This window comes from Protopterus annectens, chromosome 15.part0, assembly GCF_019279795.1.
Source record: "Protopterus annectens isolate FY-2018-M chromosome 15.part0, PAN1.0, whole genome shotgun sequence".
NCBI classification, from domain to species: domain Eukaryota; kingdom Metazoa; phylum Chordata; order Ceratodontiformes; family Protopteridae; genus Protopterus; species Protopterus annectens.
Window position 1 is genome coordinate 601,861,696 of NC_056749.1, and position 16,041 is coordinate 601,877,736.

Here is a 16,041-nt window from a genome sequence, read left to right on the forward strand (position 1 = left end):
GAGAGGTTTCTGAGTTGAACTTGGATATGATGGCAGTAGTTGTTTAAAGAGATTGCAGTTCACAATTTAGCCACTGATTTCTTTTTTGTTTATAGAGTCAAGAAATTAAAGGGAAGAATGTGCCCTGAAGGTATCCAAGTATACTGGTGAGGGCTTCTTTGGCAAGTTTAGGGTTGTTTAGGTTTAATATAAAAAGTCAGTCTGTAATGGCAAAGGCTTCAATGTTTTTTGATGTCCGAGCCTGTCTTGGGTCTGAATGAGAGTAATTTGAGGTGATTTTTTGTTGTGATGGTATGTATTGTGCAGCTTATTTTACAGTAGTCACTAACAGAAGGAGGAAATTAGACTGAGGGTAAAAGTGATGATTACATTTAGAATGGAATGATCGTTAGTGATGAGGTTTGGTTATGTTGGCTGCGGCAGTAGTAGTTTAAGCTTGAAACTGAGCAGAGTTTAATTGAGGTCATGCTAGATGGACTTAAAGTTTGTTTGTCACCTGAGATGATATAATTGCATTTGCTTCCCAGTTGGGATGTAATTTCTTGAATTAGTGTTTGGAATGTACCAGGTGAGGAAGGAAGTAGGCCATTTTTTTTCTTTTTTGGTAATTTTTAGAAGTAGGCACTTAGAGGCAGTGACAGAGAATGAATTAGCATGGGCTAGGAGTTGGATATTTATAGAGAAGGAGGGTGTAACATCCCTACTCTGGGCCAGTAATGAAGGAGTCTGGCTCCTCACCACTGACATTGGAGAGGGATGTTCACTTGGAATACAAATGAATATGTTCAGTATTTCCAGATGTAGCCCTGTCTGCATCAAGCACAATTTCCCTTAAGAGCAGACAGGGAACACAGTCCGCCTGGGGTCTGGATTTGTTTATATCTCCTTTCCTTCAGGACCACAATATGGCATCCCTACTAGCACTGCTGTAGGGTTAAGTCCTCAGCTGAGTGTCCAAGCCAAGTCCTCCAGCAACCCTCTGTGAAACCAGTGCTTCATGTCCCTGCTCCAAGTAGCTGACACACCCACACACACACGCGCTTTTGAGATTTGATTTTCGCACACACACACCCCTAAGAAAGTCTGTGCCCCCTCCTGCCCAGACTATAAGGGAGTTATCACTGCCACCAGACACTACAAAGCCAGTTACTTAAGGCTGTAGTCTTGCAAGGGTACCCAATTATACTGAGTGAAATTAATATTAACGCAAATGGTAATGTTGACCAAACAGCCAGGCTTTCAGGAGTGGCCACAGTGTCACCAATGAAACAAGTACTCCTAAAGGTTGAGATATTCTCTAAAGGACCAGCCACAATGAAAAGTGCAAATATATTTAATAAATAATGAAAGAACATGAACGTATGAAATATCTGTTTACAGTAAATGGCAGAGTTTCAATCACAGGAAATATTAAAAATTAAAACGGCTGGAAAGATTCACACAGTTATAGAAAAACAATTCTTAACTATTCTCACTATATTTTCCTGACTGATCTAGAGAATTACTGTTCCTACTTAATAGAGCAAGGCAAGATTAAGTAGTTTAGGGATCCTTCTCTGTCAGGTTCCAAGAAACAGACTGCTGCTAAGACTTCAGTCTCTTCTAATAATAAAACATTATTTCTGTACAGAATGACATCATATAATCTGATCATCTGACTTCTGATTCCCATGCAACCCCCATTGCTAGAAGCTGTCAGGATTTATCACACACACACACACACCCTTGCTATGATCTGCTACAGTTCCTGGAAGTCATAAAACAATTTCAAACCTCAACCTTTTCAGAGTACAGACTGGAAAGACAATTTATGGCAGATTAAATTAGATGCTTGTTATCCACTTGGACTCAGCGATAAAGGGAATTTTAAAGTTTTTTGAAAGCATAAGAGAATTAACCACTAATTGCATCATGTGACTAATGGTTTATGATTAAAAGTTTGCTTGTGTTTTGTTCATTCTGTGTAATGAAGTCTTAGAAGATGAGCGAGCTTACTGGATGTTTATTAAAGCTTTGTGAAGTTTTATTATTTTGTCAGCCATTTTTCATCACCAGTGATAACTCCTTTTTACAGCTTTTCTTCCCTTTTGTTATTTAATTGCTTTGTACTGGTTATAAACTAATTTCTCTCAAGTCATACTTTGACCTGAGGATGGAAAACAAACAATTATAATCAAATATATATTACTGTTCTGTACCACCACAGCCACAATGTCAGATTCTCTGACTGATCATCCTCTAAGGGTTCAGGAGCCTAGGCAGCAAGACATTTTCCTTTGATAATCTTGGTTGGGGACACATGGCTGAAGTGACATTCATCTGCAGGGAAATATGGCTTTTGTGAATTCCGTGTGGGCAAAGAGAATCACATACTGCTATGCCCACAGCTTTAATAACCAAGTGTATACAAACAGAAGTAGTAATGACTGTTGTGCTCAGTATATACAGTACATGTTTAAGTAACTACAACATGTAGAAGTGTGCTATAGCATGAAGCAAGTACTGCATACTACTGTAGTCACATGTATGCTTCAGTATGCATTTTAGGTAATGTTCCCTAGACACTGTGAATGGGGTAGTGGTACACAACCACTAATTATGAAGGCAGTGCCCATTGTGCACTGCATTTTTACTGCTACTGGCATGCCCACTGACCAGCCTGCTGCTGATTCCTGACATGCCGCCTGCTATTTCATGTCGTTTTGGGGGCCATGGACATTTTTTTTCCGCTGTGCATTTGGTTATTGAAGTTGTGGGCATGGCACCTTTTTTTTTCTTTGCTCATGGCGAATTCACAGCAGCCATATTTCTCTACAGCTGACTTATTTCAGCCATGCGTCCCCAATCAAATGTATCACAGGGAATTATCTTGCTGCCTAGGTGCCTGAACCCAGAGCAGGTATGTATTTGACTGATTAAAGTTAATACACAGCAAGGTTCTTCATGTTAAATAAGCTTACTCTATACAGTGACAGATTTCTCAGTAAACCTGTAGGAGTAGGGCCTTGTAGCTGAGCTCCTACAGTATCTAGGTCAGATGTAGTGACCACAGGGTATTGTACAATGACAAAAGTCTCAGTAAACCTGTAGGAGTAGGGCCTTGTGGCAGAGCTCCTGCAATATAGAGGTCCGATGAAGTGACCACAGGCTCTGCTCTCTGAAGGAAGATGGTGACTTGAGTGTCACTACTTAGATATTTCACTAACTTAAACAGTTAAAATTCATTATACAAAAGGTGCGTATATTTTTAGTACTTACATTTAAGGATTATCCAAAGTACCTGTTAGCATTTTGAAAATACTTTTAGACATTTTAGTTATAAAACCAAAAATAGTATTGGCAATACTTGAATATTTATCAGTATTTGCATCTAATCAGCCACGAATCTCTCTCAGTTAAGTGCATCAGAGGGCCATACCAAAATGAGCCTTAACTCTGATGAAAAAAAAAATTACATCATATGTATTTTAGTATAACACATGCTACACACTAAACAAAGTTCCTTAAAAGAAATATTACAACTAAAGCAGTTAAAGTAGTAACACATACATCAGTACTGGATGAGAAGAAAATGATATTCCAGTGTGCTGGCAACAGCAACAAGGAGAAGACAGTGAGCTGTTTTAGCACTGACTGAAACAGTTGTGCACAGAAACTGATGACAAATAAATACAACTAAGAAGAAAAAAAAAATAGCAGAATACAAAGGTATGGAAACAAATTCAACTATCTTGACAGTACATTGAGTAGCCTTGTTGGGGACTGGATTGCATTTGCTTTTTGAAAAGAAAAACCTACCATTCTTGTAATTTCCTATTGTATTTAGCAACATAGAATTTGGTATTTTAGGACTTAAAATATTTGAATTTTGAGTGATATTTAGCATATTTTTAAGACACTGGACTCATTGGTTAGTTCTATCGGATGAGTTAAGAATTCTTTCTTTTTTTCAGGCTGTGGAGATTCTGAAGACAGCCAGAGATATTGTTATGAGGGTTCGCTACTTCCCATACAGTAAGTCTAGACAGATCTGAAACCTTTTAAATGACCTACAAGATCCCTTCACATGATTCATGAACAAGGACTTGAAGTTAAAGCCTTCTTAAAAAAGTTACTGTTAGAACATTTGCATTACATATGTGTACTTGAGACATATGCAGTAATATTCTATGAATTGTGTTTATTTCAGTCCCATTTGTTTATGCAGACCTTTTAGTATACACTATAGCAACTGGATATTGAGTTGGCAAGTGCATGTGTTTTACAAGGGTAACCTTTGGTATTGTTTAGTATAATCCATTTAGTGCTGCCTCTTCCATTTGATGTTCATCGTGCATACAGCTGCAGTCATTACAGATGGGTTATCCTGCCATCAGACGGGTCCTCGGTCGGCCGAATTCCAAAGTCTAGGTCTGGCATCGGTTGCCGTCGCTTCTTCCCTGACGTCAGTGCGGCAGGGGTATAAAAGAGGCAGCCGACGCCATTTTCTTCAGTCTTTCTTGCCGCGCGGTGCCCGAAGCAGAAGCAGTTCGCAAGTGCTGGACGGCCAGCTCCTGAGATTTACGAAAGTATTTCAGCCGAAGTCTTCTTTAAAGCTAAGTACCCCGTTGGGGAAACTTTTCTTGCCTCAGACCGATGTCAGACAAAGTTAATAATTGCATTTCTTGTGGGAAGCAAATACCGCACAAGGATTTCCACTCTTTCTGTATACCTTGCTTAGGCCCACACCACAACGTCTTGGCCTGCCTTTTTTGTGCTAGGTTCAACAAGCACCCTATTAAGCGCCGGGCGGAGTTCGCCCTTCATTATTTTGGCAAAAATTTTAATTATATCATGTCATCGGATACACCGTGTGACGGATCCACACAGTTTACCTGATTTTTGATGCCCTAAGCCATTGAACTGCTGTGTGTTTGTAGGTGTGCTTGATGTTAGATTGATATGCTGTTAATTGAATAAATACATGATATGCTGCTTAATATTATAAATCTAAAAGAATTATGCTTCAAAGGCAAGCCTTGCACACTGATGCTGGCATAACTGAACTTTAGTTAACCTTTGGAGTTGTTTGCCAGTTTAAAAGTTGTTTACCAGACAGAGGGGATTTCAAGAGGAACTATACCACAGTCGTGTGGGCAGGCGGGTTTCTAAAAGGAGGAAGTAATGTATGAAGCTCGGCATTACGGTGCTTGTTGACAACTCAGGAAATGATTTGTAATGTTTTAAAAACAGTTCATTAGCTCATGAATAAACTGGTGATCTAAATATCATCAGCTGAATGATTACCTAATGGCCTAGGTGTAATCAATTGAACCTATTGACCCTATGCCATGCTCAAACCTATAAAAGGCTCAGAGGTTGGTAATAGATTGGAACTCATCATCATCCGGATCTGATTGAAGCAAGAGCCTGAACTGAGCATACAGCATTGCCTGCCAGTGTCGGCCCTGTCTTGACTGAACAGATAGCTGTACTGAATAGGTTTGGAGTCCCCTATCAGTGGCAAAGATGATTCTCTTTTGCATATGCTTGTATCCGGATCTGATTGAAGCAAGAGCCTGAACTGAGCATACAGCATTGCCTGCCAGTGTCGGCCCTGTCTTGACTGAACAGATAGCTGTACTGAATAGGTTTGGAGTCCCCTATCAGTGGCAAAGATGATTTTCTTTTGCATATGCTTGTAAGTACATGATTTAACAGTTTTTATAATTGTTAATGTGATAGGTCATAGGTTAGGTTTTGCATAAGTACATGATTTAACAGTTTTTATAATTGTTAATGTGTTAGGTCATAGGTTAGGTTTTGCATATTAATGTGATAGGTTTTTATTTGCATATTGACTAGTCAATTGTTTTTTTTGTTACAAACCTTAATTGTTAAAAGCTAACAATAAAATTGCTGAAGTTTGAGCCTTGGTCTCTTGTGTCATCTCTAATACTGTATTAACCACAGAATTTAGTAACCTGACCAGAACAGCTGGCGTAGTCGGCAAGGTCTGTGGTTTGGTAGATATGTCACAACAGCCAATATGTTTTTTCCATTTAAGCACCTAGGTGTAGGGTTAAATAAGAAACAATCTGCAGATGCCAAAAGTAAGGGAGGGGCAAATGTTGAATTTCCAGCATTGTTTGGGAAATGGGACCCCCTTGCTAAGGCATTGAGTCAGGTTTCACCTCCACCTTCCCCAAAGTCCTCACCAGTAAACCCAGTAGACCCTGAGGAGCTGGCAAAGGCCTTATCAGGTTTAAAATTGGAGGATAAGGGAAAGAAGGTGAAAGAGGGAGTGGGAGCAGCTGGATGGCTGTTCTTTGAAGCAATACAGGAGTCCCTCTTGGCTTGGTTTCTTCGGGTCTGGGATACAGGGGGAAAGGCGGTGTCACTGAGTGATAAAGAGATGCACCAGTGTGCCTGTTTAGTATTTCACCCCCAGCTGAAGCAGAAAGGAAGAGAATCAGATCTTTCAGGAAAACAAACCCCTGCAAAAAGCCCAAACAGAAGTACCACTGAAGGGAAGAAAGGGTGGAATCAGTTGTATCCTGACATCCCCACTGATGAGGAGCTAGCACAATGGCAGAGGGGAGAGTTTACTGATAAAAGAGATTGGGGAGAGAAGGGGTGGAGAACCCCAATGGAAAAAATGGAAGCAAATTGACTAGAAGGCGGGTCCCCAGTAGCTAGAGGCACAGTTAGAGCCATTACACCTGGGGACCGGCCTACGTGCCTCTTACCATTTTTGGAGGGGACCACAACACGTAATGGCTTTAGTAGATACTGGATCAGAAATAACTATTTTTGCAAGCAACCCCCGTAAATTCCGTGGACAGTCTGTGGAGATTGATGGATATGGGGGGGGCAAAGACGATAGGTGTCAAAACCAAAGTAAGAATAGCCTTTGGGGATGGTATTCCTAGTGCCATTGTAGCAGTGATAGCTCCTGTACCAGAACACATTTTAGGAATAGATGTTCAAAGGGTAGGACCTTAGAAACTACAGTAGGGTCATTTAGATTTGGAGTACGGCACTGTTCAGTCAATGCAGTCAAGGCTGTTGTTCGAGGTGATGCCAAGTGGGAACCTTTGCATATTCCCACACCAAAAGTGGTGACCAACATCAAACAATATCGTGTTCCAGGGGGCCATTCAGAAATTACTGAAACAATCCAGGAATTACTTCGTGTTGGCATACTCGAACCAACTGTGAGCCCATTCAATAGCCCGGTGTGGCCTGTCAAAAAACCTGATGGTTCCTGGCGTATGACGGTAGATTATCGGGGCTTGAATAAGGTGGCTCCACCTTTAACTGCAGCAGTGCGGACATTGTTACCATTGTAGAGACTTTCTTCTTCTGCTGGGCGTACCATGCAGTTTTGGACTTAGCAAATGCTTTCTTCTCCATACCTATAGCAGAAGAGAGTAGAGCTCAATTTGCATTTACCTGGGAGGGAGGCAATATACCTTCCAGGTACTTCCACAAGGATATCTACACAGCCCAACCCTTTGCCATGGGCTGGTGGCCAGAGATCTGGCTAAGTTGCAGTTAAATAAAGTGACTGTATTCCATTACATTGATGACATCCTGATTACAGGAGAAAAGCCGGATGTGGACATTGCATTGAAAACAGTGATTGAACACCTTCAGAGCCGAGGGTGGGCAATAAATGGGGATAAAACACAGCAGGGAACATCAGTGAAATTCCTGGGTATGATATGGAATGGAGCAAAAAGAGAAATACCTGCATCGGCCTTAGAAAGTATCCAAAAGATTGCAGTCCCAAAAACAAAACAGCAGGCACAAGCCTTTTTGGGAGCAATGGGCTTTTGGAGCATTTGTACCACACCTTGGGCAAGTTTTACGACCTATTCACTATGTGACTAAAAGAAATGTGACTTTCAGTGGGGTCCTAAACAGCAGATGGCCTTGAGGCGAAAAAGCCTTGCAACAAAGTGTGGGACTGGGTCCAATAGACCCACAGCAACCTTTTATTTTGGAAGTGACTGTTGCTAATAATGTCATGTCCTGGGGATTGTGGCAAAAGAATGATGTGGGAAAGAAAAGACCACTGGGATTTTGGTCTAAATCCTGACCGAGCACAGACTAGATACAGCCCTCTCGAACAGCATGTACTGGCTGTATATACTGCCTTGATTCATGTAGAGGGGCTGACCAAACAACAGACGGTGACAGTGAAAGTAGACTACCCAATCCAGGGGTGGTTACGAGACAATACTCTGATGACTTCTACTGGAAGCTGGGAAGAGCGTTGTTTGCAGTGACTACCAAACCCACCTTGACATGGAATTTGACCAGCACAGAATACATCAGAACTGTTTGTAGATTAAAGAAAGCCTCATCCATGTTTACATAATGGGACTGGAGAATGTGCTTGGCATAGATATATAGTGAATGGGACAGACATTTATCAACTCAATGATACCACAGCTTGTGTAGTATCCTCCTGTAAGCTGGCTTGGAGTGACGGAACAATCACAGACAGTGGAGCACATTGTAAAAGTAATGTACATGCAATCATTGATTTTTGTACTGGGGAATTGATCAGATTGACTAGATGGATGGACATCACATTAAATGCTAGCATAGAACCATTGCACACTTTTAGATGGCCATCTCTAGTCCACCCGGACTTTAAACAAATTAAGCAGGAAGGGCAAGCTGTACTGCTCCTGCTGAATAAGACTTTACATGATGCGCATCAAACTGTAATTAAAATGATTAAAGACAAAGGTACCATTCTTCAAATTGCAAATGAAATTCAAGACATGTCTGTTTCACATTGGTATGATATTTTTATGTGGTCACCAAAGGCTTCTGCCTGGTTTAACTTGCTTTTACACCCTTTATTGCTGACCACAATAGTTTCAGTGTTGTTCTGCTTAATTTCCTACTGCATTTATTGTAAGGTTATGAAAAATACAATAAGATGCTGTCAATTTTGCACATTATTAGAAGCACACAGCGATCATTGCTTAGTGCAAGGGTGGCCTGTGACGGATCCACACAGTTTACCTGATTTTTGATGCCCTAAGCCATTGAACTGCTGTGTGTTTGTAGGTGTGCTTGATGTTAGATTGATATGCTGTTAATTGAATAAATACATGATATGCTGCTTAATATTATAAATCTAAAAGAATTATGCTTCAAAGGCAAGCCTTGCACACTGATGCTGGCATAACTGAACTTTAGTTAACCTTTGGAGTTGTTTGCCAGTTTAAAAGTTGTTTACCAGACAGAGGGGATTTCAAAGAGGAACTATACCACAGGTGTGTGGGCAAACGGCTTTCTAAAAGGAGGAAGTAATGTATAAAACTAGACATTACGGGCTTGTTGACAACTCAGGAAATGATTTGTAATGTTTTAAAAACAGTTCATTAGCTCATGAATAAACTGGTGATCTAAATATCATCAGCTGAATGATTACCTAATGGCCTAGGTGTAATCAATTGAACCTATTGACCCTATGCCATGCTCAAACCTATAAAAGGCTCAGAGGTTGGTAATAGATTGGAACTCATCATCATCCGGATCTGATTGAAGCAAGAGCCTGAACTGAGCATACAGCATTGCCTGCCAGTGTCGGCCCTGTCTTGACTGAACAGATAGCTGTACTGAATAAGTTTGGAGTCCCCTATCAGTGGCAAAGATGATTCTCTTTTGCATATGCTTGTATCCGGATCTGATTGAAGCAAGAGCCTGAACTGAGCATACAGCATTGCCTGCCAGTGTCGGCCCTGTCTTGACTGAACAGATAGCTGTACTGAATAGGTTTGGAGTCCCCCTATCAGTGGCAAAGATGATTTTCTTTTTGCATATGCTTGTAAGTACATGATTTAACAGTTTTTATAATTGTTAATGTGATAGGTCATAGGTTAGGTTTTGCATAAGTACATGATTTAACAGTTTTTATAATTGTTAATGTGTTAGGTCATAGGTTAGGTTTTGCATATTAATGTGATAGGTTTTTATTTGCATATTGACTAGTCAATTGTTTTTTTTGTTACAAACCTTAATTGTTAAAAGCTAACAATAAAATTGCTGAAGTTTGAGCCTTGGTCTCTTGTGTCATCTCTAATACTGTATTAACCACAGAATTTAGTAACCTGACCAGAACACACCGACACCAGTTTTAAGCAAAAGACGCAAAGATAAGGACCATCATCCGAGGTCCGCACCGAGTACTGAGATCACGCTTAGGCCGACTACTGGTTCTCCGGTTCTCAGCGAGGTGCCTACACAGCACCTGAATACCGATGAAACGATTTTACCGGTGACTTCAGTACCCGAGGTCGCAGGCTCCTCGGTCTCCATTCCTACTGCAGATACCGACGCCACTCTTGGCGGGGAAACTCAAAATTTAGTCAGGCCTACCATTTCTGAAGGCGTCTTCAGGCCTTCCACCTTCTCTATTAAATCCTTCACTAAATCTAAAGCAGCCATGAAAACTAAAAAACAGGGTCCTCAGACCTCCTCTCAAGGCCCCATGCCTAAAAAGCAGATGCTAAAAATGGCTGAGGATTTGATAACTCTCATCAGGGGTTCTCAACCCCCCTCTGACAAAAGACCCAGATTGGAGGAAGACTACCCTTCCTCAGACCAGGCTTCTATTACCTCAGAACATTCTGAGGACCAGGATTGTGCCTATTCCCCTTTCGAAGACTCTGATGCTGAGGAGTCCATTCCCTCGGTCTCCCCCCCTGAGGATTACTCTTTTGGGGAAACCCTGCATACATTGAGGGAACACTTTCACTGGGAAGGCCAGGATTACTCAGATTCCAAGAAAAGGCTCAGGGAATTTCTACTGCTCCCCCAGCATAGGCCCCTAGCTATCCCTCCTGTTTTAGATATTTTTGATGATGTGTACAAAGAAGCCAGCTTTAATCCAGATTCTTTACCTCCAGCCCCTGTTAAACCAGGCAGGTATTACCGGGTTCCTGATTCCCACCAGTTCCTTTATAAAAGCCATACTGCTGACCCAGAAACTATTTCACAGGGTCCCAAGGGAATAAAGGCCTCTACTGCTAAAAACCCTTTACCTTCAGAGAGAGATTCCAGAGCATTAGAAAGGTGGGGGAAAAAGGTGTATACATCTGCCACTGTAACCATGAGGGCATTAAACTGTCAATTCCATATGTTAAAGTACCAACAGTTTTTGTTATCTCAGTTGAAAAGCAAAATGACACAAGCAGAACAACCAGATTTGAAAGAGTTGCAGGATTTGTTGCATGGTGCAGAGCAAGGTGGTAAACATACCTTGCAGTGTGGTTTTGATGCTTTAGAGGCCTCATGTAGAGCTGCTGTCACGGGGTCTGTTATACGTAGACATGCTTGGCTCAAAGAGCAAACCTTACCAGACCATGTCAAAGCAAAGTTATTAGATGCACCACTTCAAAAAGATGTATTGTTTGGTGTTAAAGCTGAGGAGGTACTAAAGAAAATGGAGGAAAAAGCAAAATCTATGCAAACAGTGAAAGATTTCCTGCAGGTACAACCTCCACGCTTCAGCAGAAACTGGCCTTCAAAAAACTGGTCCTTTCCAGCCACGGACAGACCTCAAAGGGGCAGATACAGACGCCCAAGGGGTAGAGGACAACCTCAAAGATCTTACAGAGCAAGACAGTGGCAAGCACCAACCCCAAGAGGTGGAGAAGATAGATCACAGTCATTTAGAAAACAGACACAATGACTTCCCCCTGTGCCTACCAAGCAAAGCTTAAATGGCAGCACCTTTGGGTGGAAAACTGGCATTATTTTCAAAAAAACTGGCATATTGTTACAAAAGACAAATGGATTCTGGACATTATAGACAGAGGCTACAGGTTCCACTTTCACACCCTTCCAAAAATGAGAAGCATGCCAAACCTGCCACAAAATCAAAGGGCAGAGGCACAAAGACAAATTTCCGCTCTCATGGATATGAAAGCGATTCAAGAGGTACCTGCAAAAGAACAAGGTCAAGGTTTTTATTCCAGACTGTTCCTGGTACCAAGGAAAGACAAAGATTGGAGACCTATCTTAGACCTATCCATCCTAAACGCATATCTACAGGTGCCAAAATTCAAGATGCTCACATTACAGCAGCTTCTTCCCATGCTGGGCAAGGAGTTTTGGCTGGTAACATTGGACCTCAAGGGGGCATACCTGCATGTCCCTATCAGACAAGATTGCAGAAGATACCTCAGATTTCTTGCAGGTTCAACCCATTACCAATTCTCTGCATTGCCCTTTGGCTTATCTACTGCGCCCAGAGTGTTTACGAAATGCCTGGCATCAGTAATTGCCTTCTGCAGACTACAAGGAATACAAATCTACCCATATCTGGACGACTGCCTGATCCAAGCGGACAGCAAGGACATTCTATTGCAGCATCTGGCGTTTGTAATAAAACTGTTAAACTTCCTGGGATACACAGTGAACAAAAAGAAATCAAAACTAATACCTTCTCAACAGATAATTTTCCTGGGTGCCAGCTTAAATACAACCACCCAGGTGGCCTTCCTCATGCCAGACAAACAAGGGCAACTGTCTCAATACTTCAGCAAAATGGCAACTTTCACCAGACTAACTGCAAGGAAAGTCCTGCAGGCTGTGGGATTCATGGCATCTTGCATCCTACTAATCCCATGTGCAATGCTGCATATGAGGAAACTACAGTGGTACCTAAAAAACTTATGGTCTCAACACAGCCACAGCTTGAAAACAATTATACCACTCATTCCATGCCTTCAAAAGGAATTTTTGTGGTGGGCTCAAGCATGCCAAAGAAACACAGGTCTCCCTTTCTGTGTACCTCAAGCAACTCAAATCATCACAACGGACGCCTCAGACTACGCCTGGGGAGCACACATGACAGATCAGTGCATTCAGGGAAAATGGTCCCAAAAAGAGAAGCACCTACACATCAACCAAAAGGAGATGCTAGCTGTGCAAAATGCTCTTATGACCTTCAAAGACCTACTGCATCCAGGCCAGCTATTGATAAGGACAGACAACACCACAGTCATGTGGTACATAAACAAACAAGGGGGAACTCATTCATATCCCCTGTGCAGGCAAGCCATGACCCTATGGAACACAGCACTGGAATTGCAAATTCAACTACAGGCACAATTCCTGCCAGGAAAGGAAAACACACTGGCAGACAACCTAAGCAGAAATATGACAGATCCACACGAATGGAAGTTGCATCCTCAAGTTTTCTCAAAGATAACTCGGGCATGGGGACAGCCAGACATAGATCTATTTGCTACCCACAGAAATTACCAGTTGAAAAAATTTTGTTCAAGGACCTATCATCCACAGGCCTGGAAAGTGGACGCACTCTTTCAATTGGACAACATTGACAGTTTATGCCTTCCCGCCTCTTCCTCTACTGACCAAAGTTCTGTTAAAAGCCAGAGCAGAGAGGCCACAAATTATTCTCATTGGTCCAGACTGGCCACGACAACACTGGTATCCGCTCCTAAAGAGCCTGACACACTCCCCACCATGGATCCTACCTCTAGTACCTCTTCTGTTGTCCCAGCACAACTACAAAACCCTTCACAGCCAGCTCAAAACCCTAAATCTAGCTGCATGGAGAATACCTTAATTTCCCAACAGACTCTCCTCTCCAAGGAGGTGCAGGATGTCATCTTGAAGGCCAGAAGACCTTCTACTAGAAAAGCCTACTCCGCCAAATGGAAACGATTTTATTCCTGGAATCAAGAAAAGGGCCAGAATCCTTGGGTAATAAATATACCTCAAATTTTACAGTACCTAGCTGAGATGTTAAACAGTGGCCTTTCCTTCTCCTCCATCAAGATCCATGCTTCAGCCATTTCTGCACAATACAACACAGACCCTCCTTTATTCTCACATCCTTTATTAAGGCAGTTCCTCAGAGGGGCAAAAAATATAAAACCCCCAAGGAAACCACTAGTTCCAGCTTGGGACCTCAACTTCGTATTGGAAAAGCTGACCCTGCCTCCCTTTGAGCCAGCTTCTTCAGCAGAGCTACAATACTTGTCATGGAAAACAGCCTTCCTTCTGGCTATCACCTCAGCACGCAGGGTTTCGGAACTGCAGGCCCTCATGGCTGTGCAACCATTCATCATTTTCCATCAGGACAGAGTTTCCTTACGAACCAACCCTATCTTCATGCCAAAGGTAGTATCCAGTGTAGCTTTGAATCAGACTATCCACTTACCTACCTTTTATCCAAATCCACAGAACAAAGGGGAGAGACTATTACATTCCTTGGACATTCACAGACAAGTTCTTTATTACTTGGACATAACAAAACCATTCAGGAAATCTGAGCAACTTTGTGTCCTATGCTACAGGTGCTCAAGGAAAGGCTATTTCCAAACGGACAATTTCAAAATGGATAGCCCACTGCATACGCTTTTGTTATTCATTTCATGGAAAATCTGTGCCTGCATACATCAGATCCCACTCCACTAGAGCCACAGCTACCTCTGCAGCTTTCCTCAGGGGGGACCCTACCAAGGACATTTTGGAAGCAGCTACTTGGAGCTCAGTGCATACTTTCTCCAAGCACTACCACCTTCCACTATACTCAAAATCTAGAGCGGGCTTTACCACAGCAGTCCTGCAGGGCATCCTCGCTCCTCCTAGTTCCACTTAGTGCCTACCACCCTTACTTAGCTTTGGGATTCTACCCATCTGTAATGACTGCAGCTGTATGCACGATGAACATAGTACAGTTTTGTACCTACCATAAATGTAGATGTTCGAGTGCTCATACAGCTGCAGTCCAGGTTACCCCCCCCCCCCTCCGTCCCCTCTTAGGGCAGGCCTTATGACAATCACCTCTATCCTACAACCTATTTGGGGTATTCTTTTATGGTGTATCTGCTTGCAACTACTGTTTTTTGATTTATCTATATTGCATGTTTGCATAACATTATGTTTTGCCTGCCTTCTGGGGGCACCTGACATCTGGGGCAAGAAAAACTGAAGAAAATGGCGTTGGCTGCCTCTTTTATACCCCTGCTGCACTGACGTCAGGGAAGAAGCGACGACAACCGACGCCGGACCTAGACTTTGGAATTCGTCCGACCGAGGACCCGCCTGACGGCAGGATAACCCATCTGAAATGACTGCAGCTGTATGAGCACTCGAACATCTACATTTATGGTAGGTACAAAACTGTACTTTTTGAAGGTTTCCCACTTTTTTCTTTAAGTAGCTGCTTTATGTAAAGTTCATTTTCACCTCTCTCTGTTTAGAGCAGTTGATGAACTAGCTCAAGCTGTTTTACAGCTACTCAGTCTGACTTTGTTAGTGTGAGTGCTGTAAAAGTGTATTTATTTAAAGGTGTCCTGTGGCATTTTGTGTGTTCAGTAAGCATTTAACAGGTTTTAAATGTGTTACTTTATTTTATTTTTTTATTGATTTCATCTTTACAGCCAATCTCTGTGACAGAGGAACATTTTTAATGGTGTAGCAGTAAGATTAATATGCAAAGTCCTTACAACAGCAAGCTTGTTATAGCGAGGTTCTTACAGTGTTCCTCATTCCGACTGCTGCATTAGCTGCTACATTGTATGAGTTGTTTCCCTGCATAGGAAACAAACCAATTGGCTTCACAAAGCTCTAGCTCCCCCAAGTACCTTCACTCTGTTCAAAGGTGGAAATCAGCAGAGTGAAGTTTGTTTGGTACTTTCTTGCCATCTCAAGAAGAAGCATCTGTTTCTTCATAGGAGCAGTAATCAACTAAGAGCTTAATTTCTGGCAGATAAGCTCCCTTTGGGGGAGCTGCTCCACAAAGAAATTGTTGCCCTTTTACGAAAATATATTTATTCTAATTTTCTGACCAAAAGCTGTATTTATCCTGTAACTCATTCCCTCCAATGGAGCTCAGACATTTTGCACTGTAACTTCCAATGGGCGAAGCCTTTTGACAAAATCAAATTATGTCCTTACATTTTAACATATCCTCACATTTCAACAATATGAAACTCTTCTTCATACAGTCCCTTAATAACACTCCCATTCAGGTAGAATCCAGCACTAAGGCATGAT

At 42.0% G+C, this 16,041-nt stretch overlaps 1 protein-coding gene across 5 annotated transcripts in view; it reads left to right on the plus strand.

The window, feature by feature from the left end:
* The window catches only part of PDZD11 (PDZ domain containing 11), a 723,877-nt gene that overhangs the window by 638,866 nt on the left and 68,970 nt on the right, over nucleotides 1-16,041 (plus strand). For all 5 annotated transcript variants that reach the window (XM_044057429.1, XM_044057432.1, XM_044057428.1 and 2 more), the window contains one exon: nucleotides 3,954-4,014. In XM_044057429.1, the coding sequence (XP_043913364.1) occupies nucleotides 3,954-4,014 (61 nt within the window). The remainder of the gene's footprint in view (nucleotides 1-3,953; nucleotides 4,015-16,041) is intronic.